General features: G+C 40.6%; 1 protein-coding gene across 1 annotated transcript in view; it reads left to right on the top strand.

Moving 5' to 3' along the window:
• Positions 1 to 22,802, top strand: part of tnk2b (tyrosine kinase, non-receptor, 2b) — a 101,596-nt gene that overhangs the window by 13,949 nt on the left and 64,845 nt on the right. The window contains exon 2 of the mRNA XM_049597255.1: positions 8,155 to 8,399. Within this exon, the coding sequence (XP_049453212.1) occupies positions 8,382 to 8,399 (18 nt within the window). The 5' untranslated portion in view covers positions 8,155 to 8,381. The remainder of the gene's footprint in view (positions 1 to 8,154; positions 8,400 to 22,802) is intronic.

Raw genomic sequence — 22,802 nt, 5'->3', positions numbered from 1 at the left:
AATGATATGAAGAATTGAAGCTGTTTGACTCATTGGAGACCATGTACAGAAATCATACATCTCTTTAAACAGAAGAAATGTACCAGATTTAGCAGTTAGCAATTTTTTATACTTTGTATTGTTTTGTGAAAAAAGGTATTAAAAACTAAACAGTGAACAGCACTGTTGTCATGTTTCTTCATTATGATAACCACAAGCGGTGTAGTTTATTTTGAGTCAATCATAAGCCATCCTGGGGCTGTAAATACTCGCCAGAACACCAAATCTGTATTAATCCGCAGCTGAAAATAGTCCCCAACAAAAGCACTATTTACTCCTGTTTTCAGTTACATTTGATTTAAAAAATGACGGCATCCAGTGTCATTTAAGAAAAATCTTCTAAAAAAAAAATGTAATTAATTATTTGTCAACCTTTTTAAAAAGAAGGGTAGGGATGTTGGAAAGTATTAAGAAGTGGTCTAGTTTTAAAGGCTGCCCCCTTAAAGTTGAAGATTCGAATCATCAGTCAGAGACCTTTTTGGTCAGTGAGTATACTTCTTGAGAGAATGAGTGCTCCTCATGTTCATGCTGCTCTGCTCTCTGGTACAGGCAGCTGCAGACCCAGACCCAGGCTGAAGCTGAGTAAGACTGAGGCAGCTGTCCCGAGAGGGCAGAGGGCGGAGATAATTTGCCCAGTCAGGCTGTTAGATAATGTTAAATTCTGCCTTGTACTTAGAAAGGATGAATTAAAAGCTCACAGCCACTTAATACAATATAGTCTCTAGCTTTTGTTGCACATTTCTGATCCAACGTTAGCATAGTTAGCATGCTTGAATGGTTAACTTGCCTTGTTAACTATGTTACGTGAACATCACCGTCACCCTGAGCGTCCTGCTGAACCTCATATAAACTCTCAAACTCTGTGTGGAAAAAGAGGAATGGCTAGGCAAATATTTCATATTGAACAGTTGTTTCTGATTTGCGTGACTAAATGCAGAATCGGGTGTGGTCTTCTCATGAGGTTTGTTGACAGTAAGACAAATACAGATTAATTGTAGCTGTTGAGCTGTCACTACTAGCGATGGTAAGATTCGTTGACCAAGTTTACTTCCACCAGACATTCCAGTTTTTGCCCTTATTCTTGAAGAGACAATATGCCCACTCAGCTGTTTACATGGATGCTGAAAATGAATATTCCCCTAATATTCCTGCTTACACGCAGCTGTGCATACTCTGATTAACGCGCCCTTATCTGTCATTTATCACTTCAAAATATGGAAAAGTTGAACGGCTTTAGCAGCTTATGCCATTTTGCATTAAAATAGGAATTTTTCGCAGTTTTCCCCCGATGGCAGACTTGTTGGACAGCCTCCCTCTTTAATTGCTTAGGTCACCTTCTTGAAATTTGCGCACATCCAAAAACCTGTTGATATGCAAGTTTTTTATAATGTTAAATATAAGTGTGTTTCTCATATGTCACAAACTGTGGAAAAAACCCTGTTAAAACTCATGTTCAGAATATGCTGTGTACGTGTCTAAAGAATGATCCTAAAAAGTGAAAAATGCTGATATATCCCACAGGTGTTAATTGGAAAATGCTACATTTGGAATAAGGCCTAATTTGGGATATCTGAACAGAATATGCTGTTCACATGACGCTCATCAAATTCAAAATATTGTCATATTGGGAATAATAATGGGATATTAGTGTGCGTGTTAATGTAGTCATGGTGCCCATCTGATATAGTAACTAACAACTGATTAGGTGAACAAGGCTCTAATTTATCAAGTTTAAAGTTTGCAGTAATGTCTAAACATGACGAGTTGTCTAAGTCTATTGACGATGTTACACTGTGGTTTATTCTTCTTTTCTGTCCACTGTGTTACTCACACACACTATAGCTGTGTGAGTGTGAGACAGCTGTAGAGAGTGTCCTGGTTTTCTTGGACTGTCTCTTCTGTTGGTGGGAGAAGATTGTGTTTCACTCCTCTCACCTCTTCATGGTGTCTCATCTTCCTCATTGCAGCTTTGCTTTGTCCTCAGGAGAGAATAGAGTTGGCCTGGCCAACTAGTTCAGCTCTTATTACCATAGTAGCCTGATCATGGAAGTATTGTCATTCAGTGTTTATAGAAACATCATCAAAACAAGAGTTCTGTTAAGAAACTAAATGAGAAGTTAGTATATTACACATATACCATGTCAGGTTTTAATTCTATGGTTAAGTAAGTGTCATAAGTATGATGGTGTGGTAGGACCATCGCAGGTTAAAAAAAAGAGCCAGGGAGGGGGAAGTATTCAGAGAAAAAACAATTTTACAAGAAACTGGATATTCTGTAAGATTGAAGTGTTAAATTTCCGAGAAAAAAGAAATTGCAAATTTACGCTAAAAACACTCGGATATTCTTAAAGATTAAAGGGGAAATTTTATGTGGAAAAATTTGGATATTCTTTGAGATTAAAGTGGTAATTTTACGAGAAAAAAATATTGGATGTTCTGTAAGATTTAAATGGTAGATTTGAAGAAAAAAATATCACAAATTTACAAGGAAAAAAACTTGGATATTCTTTGAAATTTAAGTGACAAATTTATAAGAAAAAGTAAACACAAATTTATGAGAAAACACCTGGATATTCTCAGAGAGTAAAGTGGTAATTTTATGTGTAAAAAAACTCACGAATTTACGAGGAAAAACTTGGATATTCTTGAGATTAAAGTGGTAATTTTACGAGGAAAAAAAACTTGAATGTTCTGTAAGATTTAAGTGGTAGATTTGCAAGAATCTAAAATTTACAAGGAAAAACCGTAGATATTCTTTCAAATTTAAGTGACAAATTTATAAGAAAAAGAAAGATTTAAGTGGTAAATGTACGAGAAAACACTTGTAATTTTACGTGAAAAAGTCATAAATTTAGGAGAAAAAACTTGGCTATTTAATAAGCTATAAGTGTTAAATTTCAGAGGAAAAAAATTTACGCTAAAAACACTTGAATATTCTTTAAATTTAAGTAATACGTTTATGAGAAAAAAATCACAAATTTAGGAGGAAAAACATGGATATTCTCTGAGATTAAAATGGTAACTTTATGTGAAAAACTCACAAATTTATGAGAAAAACTTGGATATTCAGTAAGATTTAAGTGGTAAATTTAAGAGGAAAAAAACCAAATCTCTGAGGAAAAACTTGGATATTCACTGGGATGGTAAAGGCACAGATTTACAAGAAATAAACTCGGAAAACAGTGTTTTATTTTTTTATTTGTTTTGTCAAGGGACCACATTGCGTCTTTACCTTGCAATGTTGGCTCAACTTCATTAGTAAATCGGGAATCCTAGCAAACATTGAGATGTTGAGTTGTTTGAATGCCCAGTAAAGACATTGTGTTTATTTATCCATTTATCCACCACAATGTCCTCCCTTTATGGACTTTGACACTCTTTATACTCCGTCATCTGAATTTCTGACAGAAAACCCAATAGGCAAACTTCTGAGAAATTATTTACATTTTTGTCTTGTAAATTTACAATTTTAATCTCTGAATTTTCTCTGAATATCACACAGTATATTACAAAATGTTGTTGGTCTGAAAATGATTTACTGTATAAATGGTTAACAGACGAGTTTAAAATACAGCACAGTCTAAGACAAAGGCCATTGTCAGTGTTCAAGAGGTCCTGGTAAACTGAAGATGATGCAATTCAAAACACTTTTTTTTTGGTGAGTGGTGCCATGTTGACTTCATCAGTGGGGGGAGGCAGCATGAATGAAAGGCTTTTCTGTTGACAGTGGAGTGCATGAATCAGCAGTGACTCTGCAATGGAAAAGACAGGAGAGGCAGGCTTTCTATTCAGCCTGACCAATCCTAGTTAATTATAAGCTTATTTACAAAGACAAAGAGTCAGCAGACGGGATGACGAGCTTCATGTGCTAATATTGTTTCAGTAATGCCGTAACATGTATAGATGATCGTGTTTCATTTTGTGGTAAACTGGTATCATCATACTAAGTTTCATACAGCTGGACTGTGGGAACAAATTTAGCTTTGTTTCTGACTGAATTTGCATCATGTAAACTTGGTATGAAAATGTTGAGGGCAAGTCAGTTGCTCCCAAGATGTTAGTTGCTGACCACTGATGAGGTGCCAACAAGCAAGGCGCTTGAACACCAGTGGAGCTTTGACTGGTCATGCTGTAATCAAAGAGGACAGACATGTCAGAAGTGAGCCAACATAAGAAAGGAAATACACACACTAATGCATAAAACATGCTAAGGTGTCCACAGCCATGCTAGCGGCCCAGTGAGGCCATATTTGGACACAGTGGTGCTTTGAGCTAAACGCTAACATCAGCATGCTAACATGCTCATAATGACAATATTAACATGCATGCTTAGCAGGTAATGTTAACCTTGTCCACTATCTGTAATGCTAGTTTGCCTACATTTGCTAATTTGCATTAAAAACAAAATTGAATAGGAACATCATTAGTTTTTCAGGAATGAGGTCATAAACCAAAGTAATTGCATATTCGTTTTGGCCTGATACTGTAAGATGAAAATATGAAAATCAAGTTTGTAACCCTGTTAATATGTCCATGTGTTGTTCATACTACAAGATATATCATGAGCAAAATAAGCAGTTGACACCATGGCTGAGCATTCTGACCTAGAAACTGCAGTAACCAATCACAGTCCCAAAACCAGTGATCCTGATGACCAGGGTTTCATATGTCACATAGCTAAGAAACCAGTGACATAACGCCATGGAGAAACAAAGGCTATCAGAGGAAAAGCCAGGTTATGTATTGGTATTTTGCAAGCTAAGTTTCACATTCACTTCAACTTGTCAGAGCTGGCAATGGGAAACATGGTTTATTTAATCTTTGTAAAACGTTATTAGCGTGTTAGCTGCAAAGTAGTCATACTATCTGTTACCCATTAAATCATGAAAGGTTTGTGAGTTTGATGAGCAAAGTCAAAGAAGAGTAGGTATGCTTGAGCTGCAGGTGAGCGATGGGAGGGATGTAACAATTTCCGCCAGTCGTATGATGATAAAACAAAGGTCCTGTTAGTCATTGTAGAAAGAATTTTTCTCACAATAATGATTTAGTAACTCCAAATAATGAGAAACTTTCTCAAAATAGTGATTTCTCGTTATTTTATAAGTCATCATTTTAATAAAGTTACCCAGATTTACTGGAGATTTTCTTTCATCACACTGGTGTTAAATGGTTTCCACACATGCTAAATGATGGTGACGATGCAGAGTTACATATAAGGCATTTTTTCATGGCGAAATACGATGAACAGAGATTCATTTTTAGGAGTGAAATCAGTGACGTGAGGGAAACCTTAAGGGCTCACCAAAGTTGCTGCAGGTCATCCTGAGGAGAACATGAACGTCTGTACTGAATTTCATGACAGTCCCTCCAACAGCTGTGAAGACATTTTGCTTGAAACCACAAATGTGAACCTTCTGGTGGTGCAAGAGAAAAAGTCAGAGGATAATTAAAGTCATTAGGATTTATCCTCTGAGGACCACAAACAAAAATTCATCTGGCAGTTGTTGAGATATTTTGTGGACCAAAGTGGTGGACTGACTGACAGACTGATTTTAAGCAGAAGTTTAATCCAGTAAATTCAGTCAGAGCATACTCGTAAATAGACTGTAAACACTGCTCTTTTATTGACGCTGGTTGTCACTGTGGTTTTTTATTTGACCTCAGTTGGGCAATAGAGCTGTTTTTCTTGTATATTTGCAGTGTTTTAAGTGGCCTCTGTGCTTGACCGTGTTTGTGCAGTTTATTTTGGGCCTTTCTTACGCTCTCTAGTGACAGGGTGGTGTTTATGTGTCTTTATGTGCCAGGGTGGGGGCTGCAACCACAAACTACCTTCTCCTTCCTGCCCTGCCCACTCACAGAGTTGCGTAACAAAAATGTAAAATCCGCTGGGCTTGTCACCCTCTGGCATGTTACAGATTGTTGTCAATAAAAAAACATGCAGCCACTAATGTGTGACCAGCACATGTATTGATAACTGAATGACATCCCTGTGGCTGTTTGTCACTGAAATGCTGCCAGACTGTTGTGGTCATTTGTTTATGGTTCACGCCCATGAGCTTGTATGTGATTGGTGTGCGTTACTGTCCAGCGTGCTCGTGTGTCTCCGCGCACAGTTATATACGAAGTCTTTCTTTTCTCACAGACAAAGGAGTCATTTGTGTTGCGTGTGCAGGGAGGAAGAATAGCTTGGTGTTTCTCCTTGTTGTGAGCTTCCCCTCTGACACTGTAGGCTCCAGTCAGCTACTTCACTAGGTGGTGGGTGGACTGTGTCCTCGTGTGTCCATGAGAATTGCATTGATTCATTCATACTGCCCTCTCCTGCACTGGGCCCCTCAGGCATTCCTACCACAGCCCCCAGACCTGGTTGGAACAACGTCAAGTCGATTCACATCAGGCATTGGAGGTTGCTTCCGGTTGTAGCTTACTGTAAGTTATTGATTCAGCAGGCGACAGTGAAATAGAGTTTCATGTGAACTTCAGAGTTGTGCTTCTGGCTGATTATACTGTAGATTGAACCAAAAATATAGTTTCACTTTTCAGTTCTACAGTGTTAGAAAATTACTCATCTCTGTGGTTTACACAGGTGTTACCAGCAGCACTGTGTTTGGTCATGTGCAAAGTGTGAGTGGGCGGATGGTTGTTGCTCAAACCTTGGCTTCCGCTGCATCTTTACAGATGTACGGTTTCATTTTCTTTGAAAGAGAGTGGAAGAAGAACCAAACGGATGTTAAACTGACATCTAAGAATTGCTTTGAGGGAATACCCCACCCCGCAAAATGACCATTTGTACATCAGTTACTCACCCTGAGTTATGTTGAATTTGTGAGGAAGATTTTGTTTTTCTTGGACGCCTAGACAGTCTGAGAAAAAACTGAGAAAATTCTTGATTAATTGAAGTTAAAGGAGACCGTGTTTATCAACAGCAAAACTATATCAAAACCTCCATTTACAAACTCACATAACTGAATGCTCAGTACTTCCCAAACACATGCATTTTCACTAAAACCACAGTATTTAAACTGAACTAACAGTGAAACTTACCTCTGCTCTCTTCAAAGCCAGACTCCATTGACAAAAACAGTAATTTTACCTCACTGAACACAGGAGCTGCTGGTCTACCACTGCTGCAGTTAGTTAGTTTGTGTGTGTTATTGTGTGACTTTGGTGTTTTAAAGGGTTAGCTCTGATTCACTAAAGTCACACGAAAATACAAACTAACAGATAGAAGCAGTGGTAGACCAGCAGCTCCAGTGTTCAGTGAGGAAAAATTACTGTTTTTGTCAATGGAGTCTGGCTTTAAAGAGGGGATATGTCCAGTTAGCTATTGGAAAGGGTTTTCTGTTTGGGGAGTAATGAGCATACAACAGGATAAATGAGACTTGGATTATACTGCACAAGTTTTGTAACAGTTTGTAAATGGATGTTTTGATATAGTTGTAAACGCGGACCCCCATGACTTCAATTCATCAAGAATTTTCTCCGTTTTTTGATTCATTGTTCACCGTGGAGGCATACGAGATAAACCAAGTTTTATTCACAAATTTAGCGTACGTAACATGGGTTGAGTAATTGATACACAAATGATCAAATGATCCCCTGTCTTATTCCTTTAAGACAGGGGTTGGCAACCTTTAAGATCATTTGTGGCCAAAAAAATAGATAAGCCACAAAACATATTTGAGCCTTACAATGTAAGTAACACAGCCTATTAAGTCTTAGTTAGCCTATAAAAATTACTAATAGGTTTAAATGAGCATCTGTTGATATGTTTCAAGGTGGCTGCTCTTCAGGTTTTAACAAGTAGGAACTGCTGCCGTGTTTCCACAGAACAAACTGTGCTTATTATGAGTCTGTGAGTTCAAACTGAGTGTGTCTGCAGGGGGGCCTCCAGGGCAGTCAAGTCCTTTTCTGTTGAAACTCTGTAAACCCCTCCAGAGTCCAGGCCCTGACTCACTCTCTCATCACAGTATTAGGTCTCTGTGGGTGCACAAAGGCCCATGGGTGCTCACTTTCAGTCACCCAGGACAGGGGAGACACGGTGTTTGTAGAGGTGTTTATCTGCCTCATATCATCAGACTATAACGTGACAATTTTTGTTGTTTTTTCTTCCCTCAGGCCGGTCCTGACACATACTCCTGGGTTTGTGCTGACCAATGGATGAGGATGAAATCATGTGAGTGTGCCTCGTGGTGCCATGGACTTGTAGCTGGGCAGAATCTCACCTCAATGGACTGGGGGCCTCGTCTGCACGTGTTTGACCTTCTGTCATCAACCTGAGGGGAGTATCTGACGGTGTCAGAACAGACGCTGGACTCAGACTAGGAAAGAACAACCTGGTTTCTATGGCTCAAATATTGCAGGTAAGGAGATAATGTGCAGTGTGTCCGATACAGCAGCACTGTATCAATGCTGTCTGTTGTCTGAACTCACTGCAGCTGGGTGTGACTGTGTGCCGTGCATGTTTTTGCTGTAGTGTGCACTGTTTAAACACACACAGGTTTGGTTTGCTGTTCTGTCTCGGTGTGTGTGAGCTATGCAGACATGAGATCATGCCAAACAGTGACTGTGCTTTCCTCAGCTCATTCTGTGTCTGAATGGGAACTATTCACCTTTTGAAATGCGGGGAAGCAAATACCAAGGATGATGTCATCTTGGGTCTCACTGTTGGTTTTTCATGTGATGAAGAAAAACAGAAATTCTTCACATCTTAGAAGATTTTATGGTCGTCTCGCAGATACAAATAGGAGGCGGATGTGGTTGACCACTTCCTGTTTCATCAGGCTTGTGTTTGTGTATCCAAAGGAGGATTTGTCATGTCCCACATTTGTTTGTTTTCTATTTGCGGGACACAGTCACAGAATAACAATTCTTAGCTGATGAGGTAGAGTAGGAGGAAGTTCGAGTCACACTGGTGGCTTTTGATAGAAACCCCTCTGTTACTCGGGCACAAACAGACCCACACACAGGATGCCGGCCAGCCAGACACTCCCAAACAGGTGTCGTCTGCGATCAGTACAAAGAGAAATAATAATTGAGTGTGTGTTTGAGAGAATGAGGCAAAGTGAGAGGAACAGACTATGTGAGTGTGGAGTGTATGCATGCCTGTGAATGGTGGAACTGTGCCAGCATGCCTTTGTGTGAGTGGGTGCACTCACTGACACTTTCTATATGCTTTTGTTTTGTGAAACACCACGCGAATGACCGAATGCTGCTGCCAGGCCACTTGTTTACTTATCAGAGGCAGACCATCAGTGTTTAGGTCTGCAAATGGCTCTATAAGTGGAGCAGGTGGAGCGTTAAAGATGCTTATCTCACAGTACTGTTTAGGTCAGGCCTCCTTCCTCTGCCAGAGGGGATACTCTGCTCAACACAGGGCTGACGTCTGACTGAATCATTGCGTTTGTAGTTTGACCAATAAAAGATTTGTCAAATTGGAAACAGACACCTTTTCAACTCACCCTCTGGTGTCGATGCCGCTGTTGCAAAGACAACCAGAATGCTTTCCTCGGCGCCTAGCAGCTACCACAGTTCTTACTACCATTTCTGCTACTGGGCAAAGTAACTGCAATGAACTCACATTGATACTCTTTGGTAACTGGAGAAAGCTACCGATAGCAGCCAGGGAAAGCAAAAGCGTTATCCTCTTCCTGTTTTGGTTGTGCAATGGTTGACACACTTCCTTTGTTTCTTAAATCGAGCCTTCATTTCCCAGGAGGTCGTACCTAGTAGCAGACAGAACTTCATAGTGAAAGTGAGGCTTATGGGGAACATATCAAATCACCAGTGGATCATTATTGTAAAACTATTCCATTGTGCAGTCACCATTTAATGCAGAATGATTAGTTAAAGCGAAAAGCTTGTCAATTTCCTCTGTAATGAAGGTGAAGAACAGTGGTGGATGAACAAGTACTGCTGCCCTCAGCTGTTACTTTAGGTTCTACATGCACTCTGAGTATTTCAATATTTTGCTACCTTATACTTCATTACATTTCAGAGAGAAATACCTTACATTTTATTCAACTACGTTTATTTAACAGCTGCACTTCCTGGTTATTTTTCAGATAAAGATGTTTACATCATGGATGTATTAAGAGACCTGGATACAGCATTGGCGGCTATGAAAGTTGCTCAGTAGCACATTAAGCCAAAAAGCTTGATTTCCGAGGTATAAAATTTTCCAGATGGTCAGTGCTGCTCGCGTATCATTAGGCTCATAGAGGAAGTGCACTAGAGACTTACTGCGGCTGAGCACAGCCAAGCAGCAAACTTCTACCAGCCGAGGGGCTTACTTCCAGTTTAGCGCTTTGCTAACTTGAATGGGGATGAAATAATTTAATTTTGCTGCTCTTGTAGAGATTGCAAATGTTATCAGATAGAATGGATTAAATCCTGATGGTGTTGTGACCTTCCAAAAAATGTATTCTGTGGTTTACAGCCGTCTCTTTCCTGATATAAGTCTATGGGAAAAGGTCTTTTTGTCCCCATGGCATCATGTGACATACCCTGGAAGCTACAGCACTGCTGTGTGGCCACTACAAAAATTGGCTTCAAAGCCCGGCGCACTTCCTGGGGGCCTGGATTACATACACATTGACTAAATATAATTGATTGAATTGATTGCCAACTAATAAAATTATTTACTGTATCAAACAACAAGCAGTGTATGAAATAGTTTATGCAAAGCTTCACTTTGACCCATTACATCACTAAAATGCTACAGAGTAGTGCTTATAGTAACAATAATCTAACTATATAGTATAACAAGTGCCATTCTGCTGCCTAATGAGTACTTTGAATCACACTTTTACAATTATATTATTGTAATTTTCGTACGTAAAATTCTGAATGCATCATCTTGTTACTGAGATGATGTTAATCAGCTTGTTGAGTCATTCCTGTCATGGATGTTGTGTTTTTATCAAGGATTCTTTTCATGAGATAGCATGCTGCACAGGAAGTGATGAGTGTTTATATGAGAAGAGAAGATAAAATCAGTGTTGTTTTGGTTTCATGTGTGCTTTGGCGAGCCACTTCAAGCCACATACAGCTCAGGCTTGTTTGATAAATGTTATCTAGAATGCAGCAGAATGCAGTCATAAATTACTGGAGCTCTGAGTTGGCACCTCTGCTTTGATTTTATTGAATTTCAACAGGCTGTTCTCATTCACTGTTTGCACTTATACCTGTGAAAAGTAATGCGCTATAAATTTTATATCGCCCACATAATAATGAGCGGTCAGGGTGTGATTATGTGATCTACGTGCTCAAGGCTGTCTGCTGTAATATGACGGGAGTGCAGCAGGTAGTCAGGTCGCTTAGTTTAAAGTGTGACAAAGTTTGCGTAGGGTGGAAGGTCAGGGTGGGTGGAGGGCTCAAACTAACACAGGACTTTGACCGAGGAGACCAGGTTCGCATCCCATGTGAAACCAAATTGAGTTACTGTAAGGCTTGTGTGATATCTATTTTTTTTTATATCTTTATACCCTCCTGACATTTCACCGGGGTCCACAGGGTTTATGTAGTTTTAGCTGGGAGATGTGTTTGTGAAGAGAATTCGCTACGTATCACAAGCTCAAATTTCTGTGACATGTCTTATTAAACAGGAAAATACACAAAAGTGTTACCTCTGAATTTAAGTTTCTCTCTGTCACTGAGCTAAGACTAACTTATTTGCTTTGTTAACTCGTAAAGTTCACTTCATTCAAATTTAACAGAAACAAAATAAAACTCACCAAACCTGTCTGGGTTGCTTGTTTTTCCCAGCTGTCTCCCTCTCTGCCTTTGCTGGCCCATTTTTCATTCGTCCTGTAACGTTATCACACCATTCTCAGCTTGGCTGCCTGTTCCACCAGTAGAGACTGACCTCTGGTGGTGTTTGCTGTGCACTACATCTCCGTGTCAGTTCAATAGAAAGAGGAGCAATTGTATTTTCAATGGTTTTGAAAATCATAGCTTTAGGATTTCTAAATACTTTGGTTAAGTGTATTTCCGTGATTCCACCCATAGTCTAGTTGAGTTATTATGTTACGTGTGTGTGTAACATTTCGTCGTCACATCGCCCAACCATGATTCTTTTCCTAAACCTAACCTGCAGGGGCAATAATTTGTAAAATCATATGAACCAGAACTTTTCATAAGATATCATACAAACATGAGGATGTGTTGCCATAACACGGCTGCGTACTTTGCTGGGCTTGAACTCAGAAGAACAAATTTACCCCCATTAATCATTAAGTGTTTTCAGGCAGTCTAAAGAGAAAAATTTAACTCCATAATTCCAGACATTCAGTCATTTGTCAATAAGCAGCTGAAATAGTGACTTCCAGCCAGAGAGGAGAGCTTTGGGAACAAAAATGTACTTAGTAGTAAAGTTAAGTTGCTCCAAGTCTAAAAAAGGTGTGTTCACAGGTGTTAGTGCCTTTTTTGTGCACAGATGTCTTGAATAAATAGATGATTTTTGCGTTGATGTCAGCCTGTGGACATTTTTGTGACTCTCTAGCCCCGTTACATTGGTTTATGGGTATCTCCTTTGCGGTCCCTCCTTGTTTGTCTACCGTACCGATGCACCCAAGACGAACCTTTTTGTTGCCCCAAGTAGGCGCAGTAGACTTTGCAGTAAAGTCAAGTTGACGTTGAAGAGGTGTCCTGTACGGTTTACTAATTTACCATTCATACTGGAAGTTGTCTGCCCACGATTCAGTTCCTGGAATTCTACACGACTGGTAAAACAGTACAGAGACTTTTAGGTTCACTGTCTGTTATATGACCCAACGTGTCCCTGCATTTGTCAAAGATCATTACGGAGTGTGATGCTACACAAATGAATCTGCACTTTGACTTATTACTCTGGATTTGAATGGAAAAAGGTAGACAGTGAAGTATGAGGATGGAGGCCAAGGGACTGAAAGAGAAAGCAGAGAGGAAGCTCCCAGAATAGCAGCAGCTAGCAGTGAGTGTGCTTTTTGTGGAGAGTGTCTCTGAATGCTTGGAGGGCCTCGGGGGCCCAGACTGACAGAGGAGAAGTCGGAGGAAAGGGAGCCTCTGGGAGTTAACGTGTATGAGTGTGTGTGTGGGTGTGAGAGAGAGAGAGAGGGGGAGAGAGGACAGTGTTATTTTAACCCTGAACTTACATCCGGCTGTCACACCATACCCATGCCTCCACCCCCCTCCACCCCCTGCTGCTCCAGTCTGCTGACTCCTCAATCAATCTACCTGGCGACCAGTTGTCACATGCCTCACTGTCGATCTCACTCCTTCTCTAGCTTCCCTCTCTTTTCACCTGTGCTCTGTTATCCTTTCTCTTTTTTTTCAATCCCTCCATACAGACTCACAGGTTTTACATTACCAGCCCCCCTGAGGACTGGCGTGCTGTCTGTCGCTTCCTGGTGTATTGTATGTTAGCCTTGTTGTCAACGCATCAGATTTCCTGATTAAGTGACCCTGTAATAGATCACCTTGTGACACTGGCAACTTACAGCCAGAGGCTAGAGGACTAGTGCTTCACAAAGTTTTAAATTCTAGCCCTGCTTTTACATCTGACACATAAACCTCAGATTACTGACCATTCTTTATGTACAGTAGTCTTGTAGGCACAATCTGGCAGAGACTGTGTATTACCAACATCTTTACACTTGTTTAGAAAGCCTAACACTAGGGATGTACGATAATATCGACATATCATCGATATCGGCTTTAAAATGAGCTATCAGAATCGGCCAACATGCCTTTTCCTATTTTGCACAATGAATGAATATTACATGCATTTTAAAGTATTGTATTTCATGTCTCCAAGAGTATGCATGCATAATATTATGTTAATTTCACTTCAGAAGACACTTGATGATTACTAAAAGTAGGAGGGGAAAAAAGTGAATATATTGATACCAGTATTGGTTGTCGGTCAAATGAGTTGTTACGTATTGGCATCTCTCTCTCTTGTATAGCGCCTGTCTAGTCTTCCAACCACTCAAAGTGCTTTATTTTACCCTACAACTCACTCACACCCACTCACATACAGGTGGCCGAGGCTTCTGTACAAGTTGGCACTTGTTTCTCAGTTATTAACTCACTCATACACTGATGGAGCAGCCATCCGGAGCAATTTGGGGTTCAGTATCTTGCCCGAGGATACTTCCAAATGCAGACTAGAGGAGCCAGGGATCGAACCGCTGATTTCCCGATTAGTAGACGATCCGCTCTACCTTCTAAACCACAGAACACACTGTCTTGAACCCTTAAAAATTGTGTCATGTGACAGTCAGTTATTTACACGCCTGCTAATGATTATTTACTTGATTTAGTATTGTTAATTTTCTTGTGATCAGCTTGTCTCAGCATTGTCTTCTGTCTAACCATACAACTGTGTAACCTCATCAGCCCTTGTAGCCTATTTTTCAGTTTTTATATAGCCGTATGATGTAGGTAGCCTAATGTTGTTTCTCTTCAAAAGAATAAAAATGACTGATCATAACATAACATACCATCATGAATGATGAGTGGCCCACAAGTTCAGGGTTCACACACAGTTTACGACAGCGCAGCACAGTCACATTTCTGGGTTACAGGCTGAGTTTGCTTGATAATGTTGAGAAGCGCTCGCTGGGATGGAGACAGATCGGTCTCACTGATAGCTCCTGTTTATCAAGGTTGTCTGAGGGGCAAGATTGAATTCAGTGCAGTTGTTTTCCACCATGATAATCTTATTTTCAATGTGTGTTTTTCTGTAGTAAAAGTTCACTTCAGTTTGTTGACAAGGCGTATTTTCACTCCTTATCTTTTTAGTCTCTGTGTTTCACACACACTTACATTCACTCATGGCCACAGGGTAAAGTGTGTATTGTTGTCACTCTTATCCGTTGTTACTCTGCTCAGTCACTCACTCCCTCTGGGTCGATGGGACCGGAAGAGCAGCTTACACATTGACCAGACACACACACACACACACACACACACATACACACATATACACATACCTGTACACCACTGTAGACAGCGATGATGCAATTTTGCAGTCTTTCTTGCAGGTCTGTGACAGAGCTCACATCACCGCCCACACGCCCACACACACACACACACACACACACACACACACACACACACGTATTTGCACACACCCACACTTACTGTCACTCTGCTTTACACACAAAAAAACAGTCAGCTTTTTTTAAAAAGTTCGAGGCATGTGCAATAAAAATTTGTTTTCTACTAATGCTTCAGTTTGATGTGTGTATGGGAATGTTATGATGGGACAAGTTTTGGAACTTAACGCAGTTGTTGATGTGATAAATTTCTGAGGATTTTTGTTGTACCTGCGACACAGTGGCCATGTATATGTCATTAACTATGTCCTTCCTAAAATGTCGTCTGTCGTGATTTCTGGAGGCCATGCTGAATGTGTGGGAGGAAATCATTAAGGTGGCATTTCACTTTTTCACTTTGTCCAGCTGAAGCATAAACAGAGCACTTCTGCATGCTCATATCAGTCCCAGGGAGGGATGTCTGCTTTTTCCAAAAATAGAAGAGATTACGTCCGTCGAAGCTGCAGACAGACGTTACAGAGAATTATTAACATCTAACCTGGCATCAGTGTGAGCAGCCGTCTGCAGCCTTTTCTCAACTGTTCCTAACGGGTCATTTCCCTGACATTTACAGGGAGGTTTAAATTTAGTTGACTTGTCTTGAAGTATGAAAACTCACAGGAAACAGTCATGATTAAGCACAATTTTATCTATAAGGTTAAACATAATCTGAAACAATATTGTGTAGATTAAAAGAGCTGAGATGTGTTGTGAATACTGCAAAACATGACAACTCGTTAAATAAAAGTCAACAAAGAACATCCTCTTACAGTGGATTTAATGCACTGACTCATGTCCATTCAAAAACACACACAGAGTCATGCGGTAACTCTCTCATGCATGACTGTGCACGTGTATCGATACACTAGACAGGTCGAGTAATTGCCCACGTCCCTGGTTTTCATGTGATTTCAAACACTGGTTATGTCAGTGAGTTCTGATTTCATTGAAGCAAATAATAGTGTGGTTTAAAATGTCTCCACCGACCATCTCCATTACAGCTGTCCTCCACCTTTCCTCAAGTATCACTGTGGATTAATGGCAACTCTTGCTTTAGACTTTGCTGTATTTAATGTGACTTCTAGCTGTCTGACTCCTCACACACATTTAGGACCAGATACTGTGAAATCAGGTGAAGTCAAAGTTAAAAATATGTTAAATATTATGCTCACAGTGTCTTTAAAGAAACAAATCTGAGTTACATATGAAGGAGAAAATGTGATTTGGGCTTCACTACTTGCACCTGCCTCGTGAATAAACATGAATGAGAGCTGCTCTCAGACTTCGTCTTCTCACTGCCTCAGGCTGCCCCCATGTGGCCAGAGGGAGACATGACAACAGCAGATAGTTTCACATACAACTAAAACAAAGTATTATTCTCAGAGTACAATTTCAGTTGTGAACTGTGGCTCTGAACTTCCCTCAATTAGCCAGATGGAGGATTTTTTTCTCCTACTCTGTGTGTTGCAGGTGTGGACTAGAAAAGAGAGAACAGAGTTTGCAATATGCTTATCAGGACAGCACTACTTCTTCATAGTTTGCTCACTTTTAATGCAGTTTGAAGTCAGAGATGGTGAATCAGATGTTTGTAGAGCTGGACAACAAGGGTGAAATCAATATCATGTTATTAAAGTATTTTAAGCAGTAAAAGAATTTTTTCACATTGATATTAGGAATGGGCACGAGTCCTCAAGTACTCGATTTGGACGTCAAAGTTTGTTCATTGTATACATTGTATTGTAAATGGAACAATCACGTTTCTTTTTGGCTTTGTAATAAATATTTTATAATATATATTAACCTTAATTGAACTTACTCTGTATTAAAGTTATTATTTTTTGGACAGGTTCAGTGATGAATCTGTGTCTATCTACATCGTTCCATATTGCAAAAATGATCTGGGCAGCCTCCCATATCGTTCACCATTTTCAGTCAGACATCACTCCATCTAACCTTGCAGGCAGAGTGGGGACCAGGCAAGAGAGTGATTCGAAAGTATTTCGACAAAATGAACATGGTGAATGTGCAGTGCAAGCTATGTAACATTACCCTTATGTATCATAGATAATCTCTACAGTCTGCAGCTCAGAAAGGTTGGCTAAACCTACCCTCATCTTAGCTTGGGTGTTCATTTTGGACTGTATACTTTTTTATTAACCTCTGCTTAACCCGGAATAGTCCCATTGAAAGCTGATAGTTGATACTGTTGCCTTGAACTAGGTCTTCCTCTGACGTTTGTCTGTGTGTGTTGTGTCTCTGACTGTTGCTGTGCAACTTATTCCTTTTGTGTAGCACTTTGATCAGTCGTAGTTGTTTTTTAATGTGCTTTACAAATAAATTTGAGTTGAGTAGATCTAGAGCCGCAATGATTGATCCATTATTGTCAACTATTTAATTAATTGCCAACTAAACTGATAATTAAGCAGTTTAACTAATCTGTTAAGGAAAGAAAGTTCAAATCCTCTGATTCCAGCTTGTTATATATGTTTCTTTGCTCCTCTGTGACAGTGAACTAAATGTATTCAAGTTTTGGACAAAACAAGACATTTTAGGTCTTCTTGGGCTTTGGCAGACACTGATCGACATTTTTCACCATTTTCTGACTTTTTATAGACCAAACAACTGATCAGTTAATGGAGAAAATAATCTGCAGATTAATTGACAAAAAAATTATTGTTTTAGCAGATAGCAGCCCTGCATAGTGTTTAAAGTGAAGGATGTGTGATGTGCCTTGATTCTAGGACAGCAGGGTTGGCATGTGAGCTGAGGGTGTGAATGAGTCAGTATGTTCGATGTCACTTCAATGTCACCACACACACACACACACCCAAAGCCCCTGGCATGATGCATGACCAGGCACCCAGATGGCAGTAAAACACAGAGAGCTTTAGCTCCTGATGATTTGCATACCTCATCACCTGTGACCTTGGCACCAACGAACGCACACACAGATTATGTGAGACAGCGGGACCCTCGTCCCAGCCTCCCATCCCCCCTAATCCTGTGCTCCGCTCGCCTGCATGGCCCGGTGTTGCCCCGCAGGTTTTAGATCACCCTCTTAAATCCCACCTGTTTAGCCTGCAGGGACAGGGGAAAGCCAACACCACACACACTCACGTGCCCCTTGGACACTTCCTAGAAAGACAGCATGAGAGCTGGGGATTATGTGGCATGGGGGTCTATAAGTCTCTCACTCGCTGTCACATTCACACAAACACACACGTATTCTCTTTTTCATCCCTCTCACACACACCTCTGTCCACAGTGGATTTGCTCAGCGTGCCTGTCTGCCTCCGATTCAGGCGAAGTGGAAATCTTTCTGGGAAAGGGGTGATGAGAGAGGATTTGTTTAGGATAATGTTTCTCCTGACAACTCGGTATGAAATATTGTGCTGTCCAAATTTAATGGAAGTCATTAGGGTGTTTGACTCTATTGTGCCCAACCATGAATGATCCCAACTGAGCCTGCTGGAGGACGAGCTACCTTTCAGAAAAAATGTTGGCTTTGTACCACGGATACATTACATTTGCACATTATTATGTAGTGGCCAACATGTGGTTAGGTTTAGGCACAAAAACCACTTGGTTATGGTTAGAAAAATGTCATGATTTTGCTTTAAATATCTGGTTTTGGTGATGCTATCCCAACTAGAAATGCAGCAATGTCTAAAACAAGTGTATAAAACAACTGCTTTTCGTGCCACTATCTGGGGAAACAGTGGCAGTTCGCAACAAAACACCCACTTTTGGTGCCTAAAAATTCGCTGGAAACACAGCAATGACTCGCTAAATCACAACCAGTTTTGTCGTCTTTTGGTCTTGAACAGCTGTCTCGCCAAGGTGACAAAGTCAGCTCACATTCTATGTCATCTTTGAAATGTTGATATGATACCTGTGAAATGTGCAAATGTAACATATTGGTCATTTGCAGAAAGGTCAGACATGCCAGCATTATTCTCTGGCGACTGGGTTGTCCTTTTCATTTACTGTTTTGAAGTTGCTGCCTCAAACCTGTACATGGTCATTTTTATTCTCTGTTGCTGCTGTTACATACATTAGACCCAGCCTGCTCTGAATCCCGGTGCTGGGGTTTGCACCAGCTGAATTCAGGTTGCTACAACTGCTGAAGGACCATCTCTGGAGCTTCCACCCGCTCTCCTTCTTGCAAATAGTGTCCTAGCAGTGAGGAGTGAGGCAGAGGGACCATGGCGTGCACTAGCTAGCTAATTCTTGTCTCATTTGTGATCTGATATACAGAGAGTAGTGAGAGCAGGATGAGGGCCTGAGCAAATCAATGCACTGCACACAGCTCTACAATGTGATGTCAAATGATTATTTTTTAATCACGATTAATTGCTGAATTTCAGTAGTTAATCGTGATTAATCACATTTGCAATGACATGAACACTTTTGAAGTCCAAATTAAAAAGGTGAAGCACATTGTGTCCATATTGTCCAAGATAATCTTGGCCATGGATTGAGATACCTGTCTCCTCTTTTTCCGCTAAGACAATGAAGATTTTCTGATTAAACAGTATTTTCAGCAACATCACATTTGTCCTTTGAAATCTTATTAAGGTTTTTCAGCATACAGTGAGGATTTAGGGAGAGAAAAGAGGTTTAGTTTTGGCCGACAGCACGTGGATCAACAGTCAGGTTTTACCCCACCGGTGTCGAAGATAAAGGTGAGAATGTGAGCAGAACAGAAAGACGGAAAGACCTACTCTATCTTTCCTCCACAGTCCCCACCCTGACCACAGTTCCATCAGCTTGCTCACAGTGGGAGTGACGTTTTTACTGTGTAAACATGTTCCCAGGAGACCTGACCTCAGCACAGTAGCTCAAGTCATTGGTCAATCTTAACGTCTCTTTTCATATCTTAGAGTAGTGAATCATCTGGCGGCATGTGTGGCGTCTTTCACCCTGAGTGAGGTGAAGTCATCGCCTAAGTCAACAAGATCTGATCTCTGACCAGAAGTTGTGGGTGGGCGTTGCTACCATGGCCTATAAGGAGAAATATTTCATGCACATGGGTGCTTTTAAGTGTCGGGGACCAAAATTAGTTGTCAAAAGGATTCAATTGGAGCCTGACCAGAAACAGGTCTGTTAACCATTTTAAGTTTAGCTATAGCTCAAGAGACAGACTTTGGATGTGTAAACGTCAGACTGCTGTAGGTGATGGTTTTATTATCAGAATAGTTAGTTTTCCGTCACCACTAGAAACATTATTAGGCAGAATTACAGGATTGTGTACACAGTTGACATGAAGGGTATCTTTAAAACGTGGATTAAGGTGATATGACTGGAGTCTTGTTTTTCCTTTTTAGAGCTTAAATTTTATGTGTTGTGAATCAGCTTCAGAATTTAAAGGAACAGTTTGTAAGATTTAGAGAGATTTAGTGGCATCTAGTGGTGAGAATTGCAGATTACAAACAGCTGATCTGAACAGAAAAAAATACTGAAGAAAGCAGTTTCATGTCATGTTTGGCCGCCAGCCTAGCACCTGCTAATGTGTGCCCATCCATTTTCTTTGATAACTTAATGCTAATTTTATATATTCTTTACGGACCTCATTTTAAAAATGTAAGCCCATTTTTTCCTACTTCATATTTGTGTATGTTTTTTTTTTTGTTATTTTGTCATACAGGGTTCCCCCACATTTTAAAAGACAAAAATTTCAAAATCGTTCATGGAAGGTTATCCACAAAAGATTATTGTAACTACGTCTCTACACACAACAAAATTCTGTGATTTTTCAAAATCCTTCCATGATTTTTACTGGAAAATGCGACTGTGAAATTCCATGACTTTCAAGGTTTTCCATGACCGTGGGAACCTTGGATATGCCTTAAAACATGGCATCAAATTTTCCCAGTGATATCACTTACTAAAAAAGCACCATGCTACACCTCTGACCTCTCTGCCTCCACTATCCGCCACAATTCTCAAACTCTCTGAAGCGACCTGGGAAACCTTTAAAGACCAAACACTGTGGCGTCAACCTTTGACCCCAGAAGCTTCATTTGTCAGTCATCTTTTGTCAGGGGAAGGTAGAGCAGAGTCTGTTAAAACATGTGAACGCCTTCTCTGTCCCCGTGATGGAGGGCGAGGAGAAGCAGAGCAGACATGTTGTGGGTGTAACGGTTCAGTATTCCCAGCACGAAACATCGCAGGCCGTTTAAACCCTCCCTTTAGGAGACTGATTAGAGTCTTTAAAGACTTAAAGGACTGTGACTCGTGGGTCCCTCCTGTCTCTTTACGACTGTTGGTGGGCAGACTGCAGGCTCTGGGGGCAGCAGTAAGCTCTTGAACAGGAGCTGGATGAAACCCCTGATGTCTGCTGCTGATGTGGGGCGGGCAGGGTGGAAATATAATCAGGGGAGGAACTGGACAGTACAGCAGCTGTGTGTGTGTGTGTGTGTGTGTGTGTGTGTGTGTGTGTGTTCGCACACGTGATTGTCATGCCTCCAAAGAAAGCAGAGCATTTTTTGGAACATCTTTAACAATACTATATCACAGCCTGTCACGGTAATCACGTTATCGTCTTATTAAGGTCAGCAAAAATGATCTAGGTCACGTCCGTATATCGAATGACATTGCCCGTTGTGCTTACGTGTGTTTGTTTAAGAATGTCACCAACATGATGCCCAAATAAGTCGCAGGGTTTTCCCCACCATGATGAGATTTGGGTGCAGCGCGTGTGTGTTTTCACAGCATCTAGGCTAAATAAACAGAAAAAAACTGTGTTGAGACATGTTTTCTTGTCAGCCGTCGTGGTTAGCAGCCTGTCCATGACATGGGCTTCCCAAAGAACTACTGATTTTTTTTAATGTGAAACTGCTTTATCCAGTGTTTTTACCAATTTATATCACTGAGTCTGTTTGTTTTGGAGAGGAAGAGACCTCTGCAGATAATTCAGCTCCTGGTAAAAACTAGGGATGCACGTGAATATCGGCACATCATAGATATTGGCTGATATTAACCTTAAAATGAACTATCGCAATCAGCCAACATGCAGATAATATCGGTACATCATCAGTATCGGCCAATATGGGCTTTAAAATGAACTATCAGAATCAGCTAACATGCTTTTTTCATACTATAAACAATAAATGAATATTACATACATCGAAAAGAGTTGTATGTCATGTTTCCATCTGCTGGTGGGCCATCACGATAAGAGTATACACGCATAATATAATTAGGGCTGCAAAAAAATACAAAACCGTCCTAATGAACCTTCATTAATATAGGCCTATATTTTATCTACAAGTGCACGTCACACACTGAGCGAGCTGCCTGTTAATGACGCTGTCGGCAAAGCAGTAATGATTGTGCTAAGTGGCTAATGGGCATGTAGCTACTTCCATGTTTCAGATGATACGTCGTGTTTGTAGTCGACCAATGAAGATGAGTTTACATATCACCTTGGGTTCATCCTTCACCTTCTCAAAATGATCCCACACTTTGGATTTCCTGCCCGACATGTTATTAACTAGCCTGTGGAATAACCGCAGGTACCAGCCCTGGAAATTAGGGGCCGCACACATGCTGCATCTTTAACCGCCTGGAAAACACGAGGTCAGTTGGCGGGCACTATTCTTTTTTGTGTCAGCTTTTAAGAGCATGGCGGCAGGTTGTGTCTGAGGTTGTTAAACAACCTTAACAAGCATCGTATAGTCTATT

This window comes from Epinephelus fuscoguttatus, linkage group LG15 (assembly GCF_011397635.1).
Source record: "Epinephelus fuscoguttatus linkage group LG15, E.fuscoguttatus.final_Chr_v1".
Taxonomy (NCBI): domain Eukaryota; kingdom Metazoa; phylum Chordata; class Actinopteri; order Perciformes; family Serranidae; genus Epinephelus; species Epinephelus fuscoguttatus.
This window is presented reverse-complemented; position numbering and strand designations above follow the sequence as displayed.